We start from the raw sequence: 16895 nt of genomic DNA, 5'->3' as shown, positions 1-16895 counted from the left end.
AGTATTTACAAATTTTTGGCATAATTATGCAACTTACAAGAACACAATTTTTTTAAAAGGCCTTTGTTTAAAACAATGTTTAAAACATGTTTTAAACAAATTGTTTCAAACAACCATTTGATTTAAATGCAACCCTATGGGCAATATAGCAACTTATTTATAAATGTCTGGTAAATTATTTCCGACTATATACAAACCACCTTTGAAATATTTGAATTATTATGAGTAGAAAATACTGTACCCACTGGAATATACGCAGGTCCTACCTAAAGGGATTTGACGTTGTCTCTATACCTATAAGCAGGTGCGTTATTTTTGGCATTTTTCAGATTTTATTTTGGCAATTTTGGCATCGCCTTGAATTCACATTTATAGGCTCGAATTAACCTTAAGAAACGTTTCAGTTTGGTCTCTCCTATGAAACGGAAGTCCCAAAACATGCAGTATCCACACTCTGTCATCAAACAGCAAGATTTAAATCCGAATGTTAGAGACTATATATACCCGATACAAAGCCGAGTGCTTCTGCAATAACTATTCTTAGTAGTCAATTCACTATACTTGCAAAAGTGCAGGCATTCACACAGGTCAAAATACTTATGATAGCAGTTCAAAAGGGTTTCTGACACGTTTGGATCGCAGCCTTCGCTAGTGACTTTGATAATCAATACAATATGAAAATTTTCCACCCGGCAATGAAAAACTAGGAAAGGACCGAATCTATATGCATTATGTATGTATGGTACGTAAATATCTGGAGGCCATTTGCGTGATGTCTGTTCATTGATGAAACTATGTCCCTATTGGAAAATGTGACACAACCTCTCAGTTATCGACACTTGACAGGCAATGTTATTTTTGGCATATGCTAAAAATGCCAAAGATAGCTTATTTTTGGCATTTTTCAGATTATATTTTTGGCAGCATTTTTGACGGCGAGAGTAAAAACCGAATTGACAACGGTGTTGGAGAGTCAATTCACCTAATACAAAACCGACTACTTCTGAAATCTGTAATCCGAATAGTCGATTCAATATGTGCGCATAACTACTTGCGTTCCCACAGATCACAATACCAATTATGATACCTATTCAACATCGTTGCTGACACGATTGGCGGGGGAGATAGCGTAGTGGTAACGATAAGCGAAGCCGGTTCGATTCCCGTCGGAGGTTTATCTGGGCTCCTCTACCCCGCCGTTGCCGTTCTTACGGCGACGAAAAAGCCCAGAAGAAGACCTGACGAAAGAAAGCACTCACAAGGAATGGAAAGAACTAGTAGAAAGGGCCGCGGCTTCAAAAAGATAAACATCGAAAAGAACTGTGACATTGGACCCAACGATGTTATGTTATGGATCGCGGAGCCCCCCGCTCGCCAACCAATGGTTATAAATCACGAGTGGCTTTATTATTCAAAATGATATGAATAAATTTCCAACCGGCAAACAAAAATACAGTAAGGAACTGGATGTTTGTAGGCATCTGTATGATAAGTATTGATGGGGGTTAATTCTTGGCGACTGGGGCATTTTACATTGTGTGTGTATGTTCAATTGTTAATTGATGAAACTATATCCAAATTGTCCAACGGGGCACAGCTAGTCTATTAATGCTGATTGCACCATGTGCTGACATTTTAATTTACAAGTTCAAATTGAATGAAATTATATGTACGCATTTAGCTGAATGCCCCAGAGTCGCGCGTGTCGGCTACATGAGGCAACAAAATGCACGAGCGCTGACAACAGGAAAATGCCAAGTCATTGCGCTGCATCTAAAAATTACTGTTCTCATTCACGGATACCGAAATATGCTAATTCCCAAGAAAACCCTGCTGTTGCGGGCAAATATCATCTTCTTCTTAATCGCTGGATATCATTTACTACCTCGGTTGATCAATCCATGAAAACCAAGATTTCAGTACTCGACTTTTTGGCCCCGACCTTAAGATTTTCATTCGCATTACACAGATCCCTTGGACGGTAGGCCGCGGCATTCCGAAGGGTTCACGGACCTCAATTTGGGAATTTAGCGTTACACACTTGTTTTGTCGCTTCGTGCAGACTAATTTCAATACTTTTCTATCTATAACTCTCATAAAAACCTATATCTTCAAATAGCCTTATTTTTGGTATTTTAAGGTTTTTATTTTTGGCAGTCTTGGCATTTGGTTCCCGAAATGCCAAAAATAACACGGCCTGCCTATAAGTCACCGTTAATCCAAATTTTATCTGGAGCTCGGAGACGGTCGAAAATGAAGTTCTTTTTACATACCTAAAATGTCAGATGTTTTAATACTATAGGGAAGGATCGAACGCTTTGGAAAGTAAGGTATTTGAGACTTGTAACTGTAACTGGCCCGATGAATTGATGTGGAGATTATAGGCATTCATACATACCGTTTTTCTAATTGCTAGGTTGCTATAGCTGGCCCCTTGGCTGGCAGTTGTTCAGCGTTGTCATTGCTAGAACTTGTGTCATTATCAATATGTTATTCACAGGACCATGTGGAGAAAATTGAAAACCACTACAGTCTAGCAGTTTTTACAGTCTTTTTTAAATCGTATGAATCATTCAAAAATTATATGCAGGAATAGAGCACGATGGAATTCATTCGCGTTGGTAGCTAAATAATTTTTGCATCCAGCCAACATATAGTCTACGTCTACGGTTGTAATTCCTAAAATGCGTTTCTTGCTCGAATCGACGGATTTGCTATATTGCATTATATCGTTGCGGTACGTTTAAATTCATGACGCTAATTGCAATCAAACAATGCAGCGCATGAAAAATTGGGGTATGAAAATCCCATGTACTTAGTTCGTGCATCAGTGCTGTGGCGAATGTAGCGATTTTCAAGTCCCACGTGTTGTGTTTCCCCGTGTCACCATACTCAGAAAATCAATTCATTTCTATACCGTATGCAGGGAAAGGGAATCACTTTTGATGGATGTGCTGCTCGGTGCAATTGAAGCGACAGCAAATACCCTTGCTATTTGCCTATACTGCTTGGCCATGAACAGCGAAATACAAGCCAAGCTTCGCAGCGAAATCAAGGCGTTGACGCCCGAACAAATATCTTCGGGACGGGTACGATAAGGAATCGTCCAACCTGTTCTAAAACTCTATTACCATCAAGTAATTACAGGCAATCGACAGTATGAGTTATATGAACGCATTCTTCAAAGAATCTAACCGATTGCTCCCATTCACCCACGGGCTGCCTCGCCAATTCGATCACGACATTGTACTTTCCGGATACAGAATTCCTGCAGGTAAAACCACTGTATCCGGTACTGTAGGCTTCGATTTCGAACAGATAGATATCAGACGATAATTTTTGGTTTAGTCCCACTCTTTGCCTAGAATAATTCACAGATGTGGTCAAAGTAGTCAAGAGAGCTGCTCCAGTAGAAATAAAATTAGCGACTCAAAATTCAACCCAAGCACGAGTAGAAGTAGTGCATAACTACTTCAAGTAGAAGTAGAATTAGGTGAGTGTTAATATTACTAAAGTATGTAAGTATCCGGGAAAAGCTGTCATCAATACGCTCTCAAGGTTTGTCAAAAGCTGGAAACTGACATATACGGACGGCGGAGAGAGCTGGTTTATTGCATCTATACTCCCCGCAGTAGGTATGGAATTTTAGCAACGTAAAACTTCGACCGCATCATGTGAAAGCGCAGGGAAGCGAGTGGTGCAATTGGCTAAGCACCAACGTCACGACACCGATGGCAAGTGGTTCGAATCCAGAGGTGGTCAGTAACGAAGTACTTCTACTTTTTCGAAGTACTCAAGTAGTTTTCCTCTACTTCTGGTACTTACTCGAGTAGATCTGAATTTTACTACTTCTACTTCTACTTCATAATATTTTGTGATCTACTTACTTACTTTTCGCTATTTTCAGTTTGTCAAGTAGAAGTAGTTTAATCCTCCAATCAGGAAGAAGGCCTGAGAAATTTCGGGGCTGTTTTCACGGAGTATCGACATTTAATTTTCATAAAAGTTGAGTTCAGCCCAGAATTTTCGTCGCGCTTCGTGCGCAGTGAATGCGGAGTATCCAGTATGATTTCACGAAAGTATAGGTGAATATAATTTAGGTAGCGGGTTGGCGTGGTTCCATTCGCACCGCATTGTCGCCCTTCGCCATATCAAATATTTCATCACAGTATATATCATAACTTTTATAACGTTTGAAACTGATGTTTCGCAATCTAGCATTTACTTATCATACCGTAATCTAGCTGTCCATGGCGTGTCCTAATCTGGAAAAGTGGACTCTGACTTTTTTAGTTTTAGAGCTGTTTTTGCATACCAACCTTCGAAACTTTCTTTACTATAGACATTAAATACATTTCACTTTCAATTCCCAGTACCATATATTTTGATTTCTGATTGATATCAGTTCTTTTGACTGGATAACCTACATCTTGAAGTATAAAACAAGTGTAGTAATGCCTTCAATTTCCAGAAATGAAGCTACACAATATAGCATTTTTACGGTCTACCATATTTTTTATTAACGTTTACTAATCGCTACAGGCCTTATAATCAGGGGGAGTGCGCAATACCATGATATTTTCTAAAACGTGCTGTCTGAGTAAACAGAGGATTAGTATCGCATTTCCATATCAATACTGTCATTTTCATCCCATGATGTGGACGAATGCTTATACTATCGAAAATTGGATACCTGCTGGTATGCATCAATATGAATCAAGCTCCTCACCTTTTGCATAGCTCAATTTGTACCTTTTTATAATCCATGTGAACGAATTAGGATCGTTTTCACAACTACTTACTTACTTGAGTACTTTTAAAGTCAGTCAATTCTACTTCTACTTCAAGTAGTTTTAGGTTGCTCATGGAAGAAGTACTTCTACTCGTACTTGAGTAGATTTTTTCGTCGCTACTTCTACTTCTACTTGAGTAGCTTTCTTGACTACTTTGACCACCTCTGTTCGAATCCCGATTCAAACCAACTACTATGTGTCGGAGGTTATATCGGCTCTTCATCGCCGACCTCACTACAATTGCTGGGACTTAAAAAGCTCCGAAATGACAGTGAGCCGAGCTACAAGTCGGCAGAAAAATTACCAATTAATCGCGCCTGACAGAGGGTGCAAGAAAATGAAAGACCTGAAAAAAGGCATTGAACTGTACAAAACAACTGTCATGTCGTGAAGCAAGAAGCGACGGATAGGCTGAGAGTAGCACTGATGTGTGTAATAATATTAATAGTAATAACACCGTTCAACACTATTTTTGTTGACTTTGAACAGACAATTTTTTTTTTACTAACGTTTGGGCGCTGAATTCAAAAATGACTTCCGTTTTTCTCTATCACGTCAATTTTTTGGGTTAGGTACCCACCGTATTGTCTCAAACCCACATAATAGCATTATTTTTAATATTTTTTTCTTCTTGTATAAAACGTTTCAAAAACCACAAGCAGTCGAAAGTGAATCAATAGACTTCAAATAAACATTTGCACTGCTTTATTTGGTTGATTTAAACTAATATTGCTTCTACATGACAAATAAAGTGCGAGTTTCAGGGTCCAAATTTACGCTAATAACCTATTATTCTGTAGGTTGTCTAGTTTGATACTTGAGCAACAGTCAGCTTAAATAAGTAAGCTCCAATCTACTCTGGTATCATACCCCCATCATCTTCAGATGTTGGGGACATTTTCTCCTTGTCTATCTCTGACTATGTCAAGGTTTTTAGGGAAATTTTTAATATATTTTAGCTTTTTTGAATGTCTGCTGTTCGACATAAAGATATGGCAGTGACACCTGTGTATCAGGGTTGCATGTGCATCCTTATTGTCTAACCACTAGAAAACACAATATTTCAAAGCAGACACATATGATCCAATCGTGCTCGTGGTATTGCAACAATTCAATGTTTCTGTATTACTCCTAATGTTTCTGTATTATTCACGAAGACTAACTGAGTGTGGAATTGTTACTGCACCTAAGACTTTGCCATTTTGGAGAATGGCACACTTTAGGATCCTTTTTTGAGCTACCTATAGGCATTTGCCATTCACTTGACTTGAAAATCGGGATTCCCAACTCCTCCGGTAATCCATGGTAACGGTATCATGTCAATGCCAGTATCACGGCAATACACAGAGCTACCAAAAGTAGGCCTACGAAGAAAAGGCTGTTTCTCCTGATCGAAAGTGAGATACCTTCTCTACCTTGCCAAGTAATCTTTTCTCACTTCATAAGGATGTTAAAAGCTCCGAAGATGTCTACTTTCAGAATCAACTTCGATTTCAAAATTTTCATCATTTGGGCTGCTATCCCTAGAATCTTCATCTTGATCCAAATTATCGAGCGTATAGGAGTTTCAGGTGACACTGAATAAGCTGAAAGTGGCATTGGCTGATAGTAAATGTCATGTTTATTTTTCGTGTCATATCCTGCAGTTTGAATCAAATATGTGTGTGAAATATCCTCAGATAATTGCATTCTCTGACCAAAAATGGGTGAAAACATCGGGCTAGATCGATACAAGTACTTTTTCCCTACATAATTCAATCGGCCCCTTGACTATATAACTTATTATATGTTAAAAGTGTGGATTTTTAGATGATATGGAAAAGTAGTATGGCCAAATTCGTGAAAATTTGCATATTTTGGGCATATGTCATAGAGCAAAAAGTTGACGTGATAGAAGAAAACCTGAGGCCTTTTTGGAATCAGCACCCTAAAATTGGCCTAAATCAAGTGCCAAATCAAAGTCAACAAATTTTTCGTTCAAAGTTGTTGCCCAGTGTAATGTGAAAACGCAATGTTCACTCCATATCTATTTTGCGCGAAGCATCGGCCCAGGCAGCTTCACTCTAACAGAATATGTCATGCTCTCTGGTAGGACCATCGCAGTCTGACGCCATAATAACTATGGATAAAATATGCTACAGACTAGATCTGATAGTCACTATACCTTATTCATAAGTCTGAAAATCACAGATGTATGTCCGCCCTGCAGAATTTTTCGTACTTTCATCCATGATCAAAAACATTATCAGATAAAGAGACGTAGCAAGGAATCCATCGCATTTCAAATCTCGTACTGTTCAAAACCATTCATCGATTCTCGTGGGGAATATTTTCGGCGGACACGATCTGCCGGAAAAGTACATGAATTTTAAATAAAATAGCAGGCAACTATGAATTAGAAACTTTGAAGTTCTTATGGGATAAACTGTGACGGGTGCACCCTAAAACGTGTCAACCTCCAAAGTCTTTATCGAAAAATCTATGAAACTAAAATGAAATCAGTTCCATTTTTGATTAATTGAGTCACCGATGAGTGACTGGCGTGATTTCTTAGTGCTACCGAAGCCAGGCGACATTGATCCTCGGTACACCTTTTTTACCAATCTGCGATCTAACATTCCGCCTATACTAGATATTTTCAACAATGCTGTTTGCACCTTTTTTCGTTATTATTATTATTATCGGTGATATATATAATTATTTACATTTGCCACTTTTTACCGTTACTGTATTCAAAATTCTGAATACCGACACCAAACATAACATATCATTATATTACAATATTTCTACTATTATTTATGTCCATATCAACAAGTATGATGGTGTTAACTAGCGAACTGACGACGTATCTTTGACCACCAATTAATTTAAAAATTGAATCATGACAATCAATGTGTGCCTGTATGACGGATGCTAAATGCAAGCCGATTTGAACGGATAAATTTTTCAGGTATCACCATCCTCAACACCATCAACAGCACGAGCAACATGAACCCAGACTACTTCGAAGATCCGCACGAATGCATACCGGAAAGATGGTTGGATAAAGACAAGTCAAAGTAACAAAGTTATCCCATTAATTAACGGGATTCATTATTTTTTTTAAATCATTTACAGATTCATGACGACGAGCGGTTTCGGCGTAGGCGCTAGGGCTTGCCCTGGCCGTTTCTTTGCCAAGCAAGAGATATTTTTGATGTTAATCGAAATCCTGACAAATTTTAAAGTCGAGTATCATCACGCACCTGCTACATCTATCATAAAGGCGACTGGAGTTTTATCGACGGAGCCAAAGTTCAAATTCATATCCATTAACGGATAATGCGGAGTCCGCAAATACTGGTGCGCGACCGAATTCGGTATCGCGAGACGTAGCCAATCCGGCTCGCATATTATTTTCAACTAACCATCGCATCGCACCTTTCTGATGATGCACTTATTCTTAAACTTTCATTGTTACTGCATTGATTGAGCACTGATTTCGAAAATACAATAATTTAGTCTGGGTTAGGGAAATAGGGGTGTTGAGTTATCCCGAAATACTCAAATAATATAATCTTCATTGTTATGGAAAGTAGCAACGATGTGAAGCAATCCACAATAATAATCGACGCTGCGCACAGATTAAGTCGCAACAATCCAGCTATAGTCGTCTCTCGTCTCGTCAGCGTTCCAATTTTCATTTGCAAGTTTCGCGCTATAAGGTGAAAGAAAATAGTACCTGCTTATTCAATTAGATGTCTAACGCAGTGGTTTTCAACCTTTCTGACTTCGCGGACTGCTAAAACTTCAAAACGTCTGTTGCTGACCGGTGAACCTCCGAAAGCCCGAATTAACCCTAAATTTAATTACAATATAGGTATGCAACTCAAACGTGATATTGGAAACTTCATTCTAAGCTGCGTTTTTGATATTCTATATTTATATGTGTCATGTGGTTCTCTTGAAGTTTCTGCCAGGGATATCTTAAGTTTCTGCCAGGTGAACTTCGCGAAGTCCTGGTAAATATCACTAGCTTGATTGCGAGTGGCAAGATGGCGTAGGTGCATAATCACAGCTACAGCACCAATGGGTAGGGGGTTGCGGTCCGATCGAGGTCGACTCCAGAATTCCTACCTAAGTGTTGGAGGTTTATCTAGGCTCATCCTTGTAGCGGTGTCTTATAAAAGCCTAGAAGTGGATCGGGCTACAAGTCGGCAGCTGCGGAATAAAAAGAAAGAAAAATGGGCCTGGTTTAAATGATCATAGTAGTCCACAAATAGCAACAAGTAGCTTGACTGTGATTGTTCGATTGTTTTGGTATCGCTTGAAAGAAATGCGACTTTGAGGTTTGATATAGCGTATAGCATCTAATATACTACCAAGTGTCGCTTACTGGCACTGCCGTAATTTAACGAAGTTCGTTTACAAGTCTCTGTAGCTTTCACATATAGCTTATCCGAAATGATTTGTAGTCGGCAGGGACGGGCAACTTCTCCGGTCGGCGGGCCTGATATGGGACAATGAAGTACTTTGCAGGCCGGATAACAGAATCGATACATTAATCGCGTTTTTATTACCCTAAGGAATAAACCATATTTAATGTGAACTTCAAGAGACTAAAAACCGTATTTAATGAATTTATCGACCTAATGTAGGCTATAAATACCTGTTGAAGTCAATCAGACATCTGTGGTCTATTGAAGTTGTCAACGCAAGTTCGTTGAACTCTCGCTGCATGTCGGATGTAGAAACCTTCAGTTAAGACTGCACGTGAACAACAGCGATATTGGAACGAAGCTTTGTCTGGTTAAGGTTCACGGTCGAAAATGTTTGCTTACAAATGTATGTAGACTGGAACAGAACAGGTAGTTTCATGACCCTCTTTCTCAGGTTGGCAAACTTGAAATCATTCTGTAACGCATAAAATTTGTCAATACTTTCAGATTAGAATTTCAATTTCATGACGGCTCAAAATCCCGTCACGGGCCGGATCCGGCCCCCAGGCTGTATGTTGCACGCCCCGGGCCTGTGGGTGGGCTACTTTTAAACAGTTTCGTACGACAGCTTCACCATTGTGACGTACGAGCTATATAATACGATACCGTACAGAAAAGAAACGTTCCAAACTTCTAAATCTATTTAACATTTGGTAATTCATTTCTCTAATTAATGGAAAAGCGTACAACTCCATGCATTTTGGAATTGAGATTATAAATATCCGAATATATTTGGCGTACCGGAAGACAACTCTGCGCGACCACTGGTCCAAAGAATTCAATGCTTACTACATACTCGGGCCTCTGGAATTAGAACAATTAATCTGTGTTCGCGACAAGAAGTATTTGCGAATCTCGGCTTTGGCAATACGTAGGCTAATCGATCACATATGATTATTGTCAGAATATGCAATTATCGTTCTACTGTAGAATATAGGTATATAAGTACTCTGTATGTTGTTCTTCTTCCAGGTCTGTTGTTTAAAATGTGTGACTTTCTTTCACAGTAAACCTTTCTTTCCTTCTCCTCGTTCTATATTATTATACACCAGCTGTTGCTCTGCAAAGCCTGAGCGATATATTGGATCGCTGATTCAACATATGTTTTCCAGTACACGGCTATATCAGTACTTTTAAACGTTTTTGAGCTCCATACGCACTTTTTTTAATTTCATTCACACCAGCCAGCCGGAATTTATTAAACAAAAAGAAAATGAAGAAATCTATCACTTTTGTATTCGAAGAGCTTCTTGGGGGTACGGAGCTTCAATATTTTAATTTCAGCGTATCGTGTTAGTGATTAATCTAGTACTAGAATCACTACAGTAGAAAAATCATAAATATCGCACTCCCGCTGCTCTCGTGGTGTTCATGCTTTTTCCGGGGGCATCGTGCAGTGCTTTCCTTCGAAGCTTAAAGGGCGAACCCAAGAACAATATTAACTCGCAACAATAGCACTTTTCCACTAAATCGACAAGTTACGTCATCGCGAGGTGAATGGGTTCGCATTTAGAACTCACAAAAGAGTGAAACTGTACTTGAATCGTAGCATCAATCTGGCGACTAGCACCTTTGGTTCATTTTCTGACAACATTCGAAAAGATGCTTCACCGGACTAAGGTAGGCTATGTTCGCCGATTGGGTGGTGCGGTGGGCGGTAAAAACAGGAGTGCATTGCTATACAAAGCCACATATTCTGAATAATTGATGACGGTTATTTATGGATAGGCTTCACTTCTTATCTATGCAATACACAAACAGAGGTGGTCAGTAACGAAGTACTTCTACTTTTTCGAAGTACTCAAGTAGTTTCCTATACTTCTGGTACTTACTCAAGTAGATCTTTTTTTCGCTACTTCTACTTCGTAATATTTTGTGAACTACTTACTTACTTTTCGCTATTTTCAGTTAGTCAAGCAGAAGTAGTATAATCCCCCAATAAGAACGATAGCCTGAGGAATTTCGGGGCTGTTTTCACGTAATACCAACATTTAATTTTCATAAAAGTCATGTAATAACCAGAATTTTCGTAGCGCATCGCACACAGTAAATATGGAGTGACAAATATGTTTTAACGAAAGTATCGCTGAATATAATTTAGATACCGGGTTGTGTGGTTCCGTTCACATTGCATTGTCACCTTTACCAAATATTTCATCACAGTAAGTATGGCCCCCCATAACGTTTGAAACTATCGTTTCGCAATCTAGCAATACCCTATTCTACCTATTGTACCCAGCCCATGATGTGTCCTAATCTGGAAAAGTGGACTTTGACTTTTTTTACGTTGGACCTGTTTTAGTAGACCTTCAATGAAACTTTCTGAAAAAAAAACATATAATTTATTTTCCTCTTTTTAGAAGTAGTATTTGTATTTTTCTTTCAATTACGAGCATTATACGTTGAGTTCTAATTATAGTTTCAGTTCTTTTGTCTGGAAAACACACATGTTGAACTATAAAAGCAAGTGTAGTAATGCCTTATATTTTCCGAATATAAAGCTATCACTATATGGCATTTTTACGATCTGCCATATTTTTAATTAACGTTTACTAATCGCGCAAAGTGTTAAAGCCGTATTCGACACAATTTCTCCGTATTGCTCTTCGACTGAACTAGGGGCCTTATAATATAGGGTAGGGCGCCATGCCATGATATTGTCTAAAACGGGGTGTTCGAGTAAACAAAGAATTAGTATCGCATTTCCATACCAATACTATCATTTACATCCCATGATGTGGACGAAAGCTTATTCTGTAAAAAACTGACATCTCCTGGGCTGCATCAATATCAATCAAGCTCGCTACACCTTCCGCATACCTCAATTTGAAGCTTTTGACAGTCCATGCGAACGAATTACGATTATTTTCACAACTATACTTACTTACTTGAGTAGATTTAAAGTCAGTCAATTCAACTTCTACTTCAAGCAGTTTTAGGTTGACTATGAAATAAGTACTGCTACTCGTACTTAAGTAGATTTTGCCGTCACTACTTCTACTTCTACTTGAGTAGCTTTCATGACTACTTTGACCACCTCTGTACACAAATCAACATATCTTTCAAGAACAACGTGCGGTATCCTTGTGGTTGTCAAAGCCAACGCTTACACCTTATTTAATAATTATTATTACTTACATAACATTCATGATTAACACAAAGTTATATCAATTTATAGCCAACATTACCGATCGCTGATAACAAATGTTAGAATCACTGATCAACATGATTTTATTCTCATTGACGTCACAACGTAGGCCAACATTAATACATAGGCCTAACATTTTATAACGTTTCTTGACGCTTTCGTGGGTCTCACAAAAGGTTGTCGCTGACCTCACGTTGCCCGCGGGGAGTCCTTCACCAACATCTGGCATATATAGGGGTTTTATCATCCATGATAGCGAAGAACTTATAACAATTCTGAAATCAGAGCCCTAAATTTATCCATGAGCAATAAAGTATCTGCTGGGTGCTGTCCATTATGTATGTCTAAATCCAGCTCGGTATATGTGTCTGGTTGCAGATTGGATTTTCAGGCACCAATATAATGAATGATAGTTTTAGAAAACGATGTATTTTGCGTATTGTTCCAGGAGTCAAGCGCTTCGTCACAATCCACACTAAAGGCTTGGATGGATTTTGAAGACTGCAGTCCATAGATAGGGTTGCATTTTTTTTTTAATGGTTGTTTAAAACATGTTTTTAACAGTGTTTTAAACAAAGGCCTTTAAAATAACATGTTTCAAACAATGGCCTTGTTTTGAACATGTTTGTTTCAGAATGATTTTTGTTTCAAACACAACCCTTAAATCATAAAACGTATAAATAGATTTAACATTCAGTTGAATGGTTTGGGATTTCGGGTCGTAGGGTCAATTGGATACGATAGGCTACTATAGTAAGCATGGCATTTTTATCCGTGTTTTGGTAAGGTACAACTCTGAGGAATACGCAGGCCTATACTACTGACTTTAATCTAGTTAGTCATGATCTCAGCAGTTCACACGCTCATCTATGGTATTCATGAGAATGACTACGGTCGTGCAGTCGCCAGCTGAACTAGGCTCTTCCCACCGAGCCTGCAAACTGTTGTTGATATGACACTACCCCAATATGTTTCTGAATCAGATAAAAACGGGAAAGCCTTAGGAAAAATCTAGCGCGAAGTCCGTTTTATGTTGCGGTATAGATATGTTGCCCTCGTGCGTGAAGCTCCGCGATAAAGCATTTCTAATCGGGCAACTCTTAACGGCGGACCGCGGAACAGCGGAACATGTGGGTGGGTGTCGGATCTTAAAGGCTACTCCAAGTTGTTTCGACACCTTCCTATCTTTTCATTGTATCGCAGTCTTCTGATGTTTTGAACGATGAAAATATTAATAAACCTGATTGACTGAACGGCGGACCAGGCGGAACTGAAGACCGAGCGGACCAGCGATGATCGGATTTGGAATTTCGATGTCCTAATCCAATCCAAATCCGAAGCTCCAAATCCTCATCCAAATCCAAATTCATAAATTCTGTATATTCAAATCCATGTCCAGTCCTGATCCGATTCTAACTTGGAATTCAGAAAAAATGATAATTTATGCAAGGGAGAAATTGGAAATTTTTATACCACAGCCAACAATTCTCTTGATTTAAGATAACTTAGCATAGGACTGCACCTATCATGTTCATTGGCACCGAGTAGGACCATAGTCTAGTGTACCATAGGTACATCAATAACTGATATGAATAAAGTTTGATGCCATTTTCCAACTGCCATACGATATATCAATCTCCGAGAAAATCGGTAAATCCAATCCAAATCCTAATCCGTTTAAAAATGGGATATATCTCTAATTCTGATCCAATCCAAATCCGACAAAATTTCACAAATCCTATTTTTTCAAATCATAATTCTAATCCATGCTCATCTCTGGAGCGGACCATCAGAAAATAGCTCAAATCTAAACAGCGGACCGAGCGGACCGCGGAACTAGCGGAACTTGCAATACTAAACGGTGGACCTAGCGGAACTGCGGACCGGCGGGCTATCAGAAAATTCGCAATGTAAACGGCGGACCGCGGATCAGGCACATCTCTTAATTTTCTCAAGTGATCTTTTCCTGGACTTTGTTGAAGCTTATGTTTTGTTGAAAATTCTGTCAATTAATTTCATTTTGTCAAGTAATGTATTTATTCAACGTCTAGTTACGAGTTACGACACAATCTTACTTTATTCCATGCCGCTAGAGGTTACGACACAATGTTCCCTCTAATTTTTCACGAGTCTGCGCGCACTAACCAACTTACTGCGCGGTCCCTTGGACAACAGTGCATAATGACCAAAAAGAAGTCATCACTGGGGCAAGTTTTTGCAACTTTGCACCTTTTTTTACAGCTTCCGGCAGCTTCCTTAATACTCGGAAGATATGTAGAATGATGTTTTAAGCTGTTTGAAGGAATCTTATAGTGCAACTTTTGCAACTTTTGTTTGTTTTTTTCATGTAACTTTTTGCAACATTTTGCAGCTTTTTCGATTTTTCATGAAGGTATTTTCTATTTTGGTGAAATACACGGTCAAATTCGACTGAAATACCGTGAATCAGCACTGAAGTAACGCTCTTACGGGTATTTCGGTAGCTGAGCCGGAAAGTTGACCATTTTTTTAGTCAATCAATAGAGTGAATGCAGATGGAAAATTGTATTTCGGGAGTGAAACTGGGAAGTTTACCTTTTTTTTTTTAGTCAACCGAGAAAAAGGTGGTCTTTTAGTGCAACTTTTGTGAAAAAATAAATGCATCTTTTCACGGATTTACCTGCAACAAAAACTTGCCCTAGTCATCACTTAGGATTTTTTGTGCGCAGCTTAGATTTTCTGTACGCAGAGACCGTGTCAGCACTGCGCAATTGCGCACGTGCGCAGCTTAGAGGAGAAAACATAGGTTACGAACCAGCACTAGGTAGCGAATTACGCCCTTGACTGCTATATGCCTCTGCCTCCAAAGATGGTGTATAGATACAAATACACAAGTCAGCTTTCATCATGTTATCATTTAGTATCGTGTATTATTACACGTAGTTTTTGATGAATTATTATGATTTCCACACCATCTACAGCAGTGGTTCTTAACCTTGCCTGCAACACCCCCAAGGGGCACTGGCGATTTTGAAACGGGAGGACACGCTCAGGGGGCGATAAGGGGGGCGCTGGGCTCAGGGAGCGATATGGAGGGCGCTGATGAAAAATTTCTTCGCATTAGATGATGTGGTAGTATGATATATCCTTAATGAGCATTCACAGCAAATAATTAACATTCCACAAAACATGTCAAAGCCCGAAATTTTTGGTTGCGCTACGCGACGATGTTTGCTATACATATGTTTTCATAAATGTAGTGGGTTATTATAATCCATGTAAAACAAATTGCGCGTACTTTTAGATCACCATTTTACCGTTAAAACATTGCCGTTGCGCTTGCTTATATGGTTATTTTCCACAAAATATTTCAAAATAGATACTATATCCCGCAGCGCACAGCGTGTGAAAATCGAAGGAGGCACTGTATATCACTTTTAAGAGTGAGAGCCCCTTGTACATAAAATAAGTTTTGAAGCTTTGTGCACGAAATAAATAACTAAATACACTTGTATTTGAGAGCTAAAGTATTAAATCGTCAGAATATTTCTTCATCGTATCATAAAGGATGATACTATCTAGTGTTGTGGTTCACAACCTCACATGAACGTTGTATAATATGAGTTGCTTTGTTAGGAATAGCCTACATTCATGTAGAAATTATTAACTGTGTAGGCCTACAGTACTAAATTCAATGTGAGCAGATATATGCATCCTATTCTTTGTTGACATGGCATGCTGGGTGGCAGCATCTTTCCTAACAGGCAAAAAACTTCAGCCTGCATGAGTTATGGGGTCTGTGCCAAATGATTTACAATTTAAGGGGTGTCAAATAACATATACATTTTTCTATATCACTTTCCGGATTAACAAACCCGCAATAACTTTGATGTGAAGTATCAGGGTAATGTCATATATTCTTTTGAATCGATACTATCCTCGAGTGGACTATTTCTAATTCAATTACAATATTTTTGGGTGGGGGACCTATGGTAACAAGTCAAGCAAAATAGTTGGACCAACTAATCACTTGACAGCAGAAACACGCCTACATATATAGAGGCTGTAAATCAAGGGTCGGCAACCTACGGCCCGCGGGCCGGATCCGGCCCGCCAAGCGAAATCGTCCGGCCCGCGACATGATGATTAGTTATCACCAGAATACGGCCCGCCGTTTCATAATGAGTTTCAATATGCAGTGCAGCACTGCTGGGAAAGAATGCGGCATTGCTACGATATAAGTAGCCTACATCGTATTAGTCTATTGTTACGCTATAAAACGAAAGCGGTTGAAGTAGGAAATCGAGATTGTCTGTAGATTAGACCAGTGCTCTTCAACCGGGGTGGTCGTACACCCTAGGGTGTACCAGAATTTGCAAAGGGTGTACCACTCGGATGGGGTGTACAGGGGTGTACCACTAGGATGGGGTGTACAGGGGTGTACCAGATCCGAGTAACAATGAGCCGATGGCTAGCTATCACAAATGCAGGTTTATA

General features: G+C 39.2%; 1 protein-coding gene across 1 annotated transcript in view; it reads left to right on the top strand.

Annotated features, from left to right (window-relative positions):
• The window catches only part of LOC145434353 (cytochrome P450 10-like), a 29541-nt gene extending 21106 nt beyond the window's left edge, over positions 1–8435 (top strand). The window contains exons 8-11 of the mRNA XM_080311717.1: positions 2927–3089; positions 3148–3274; positions 7744–7852; positions 7911–8435. Of these exons, the coding sequence (XP_080167843.1) occupies positions 2927–3089; positions 3148–3274; positions 7744–7852; positions 7911–8115 (604 nt within the window). The 3' untranslated portion in view covers positions 8116–8435. The remainder of the gene's footprint in view (positions 1–2926; positions 3090–3147; positions 3275–7743; positions 7853–7910) is intronic.
• Positions 8436–16895: the final 8460 nt, after the last annotated feature.

The sequence above is a fragment of the Botryllus schlosseri genome, chromosome 2, assembly GCF_051294905.1.
Source record: "Botryllus schlosseri isolate E-star chromosome 2, Bs_hap1, whole genome shotgun sequence".
Lineage (NCBI taxonomy): Eukaryota > Metazoa > Chordata > Ascidiacea > Stolidobranchia > Styelidae > Botryllus > Botryllus schlosseri.
This window is presented reverse-complemented; position numbering and strand designations above follow the sequence as displayed.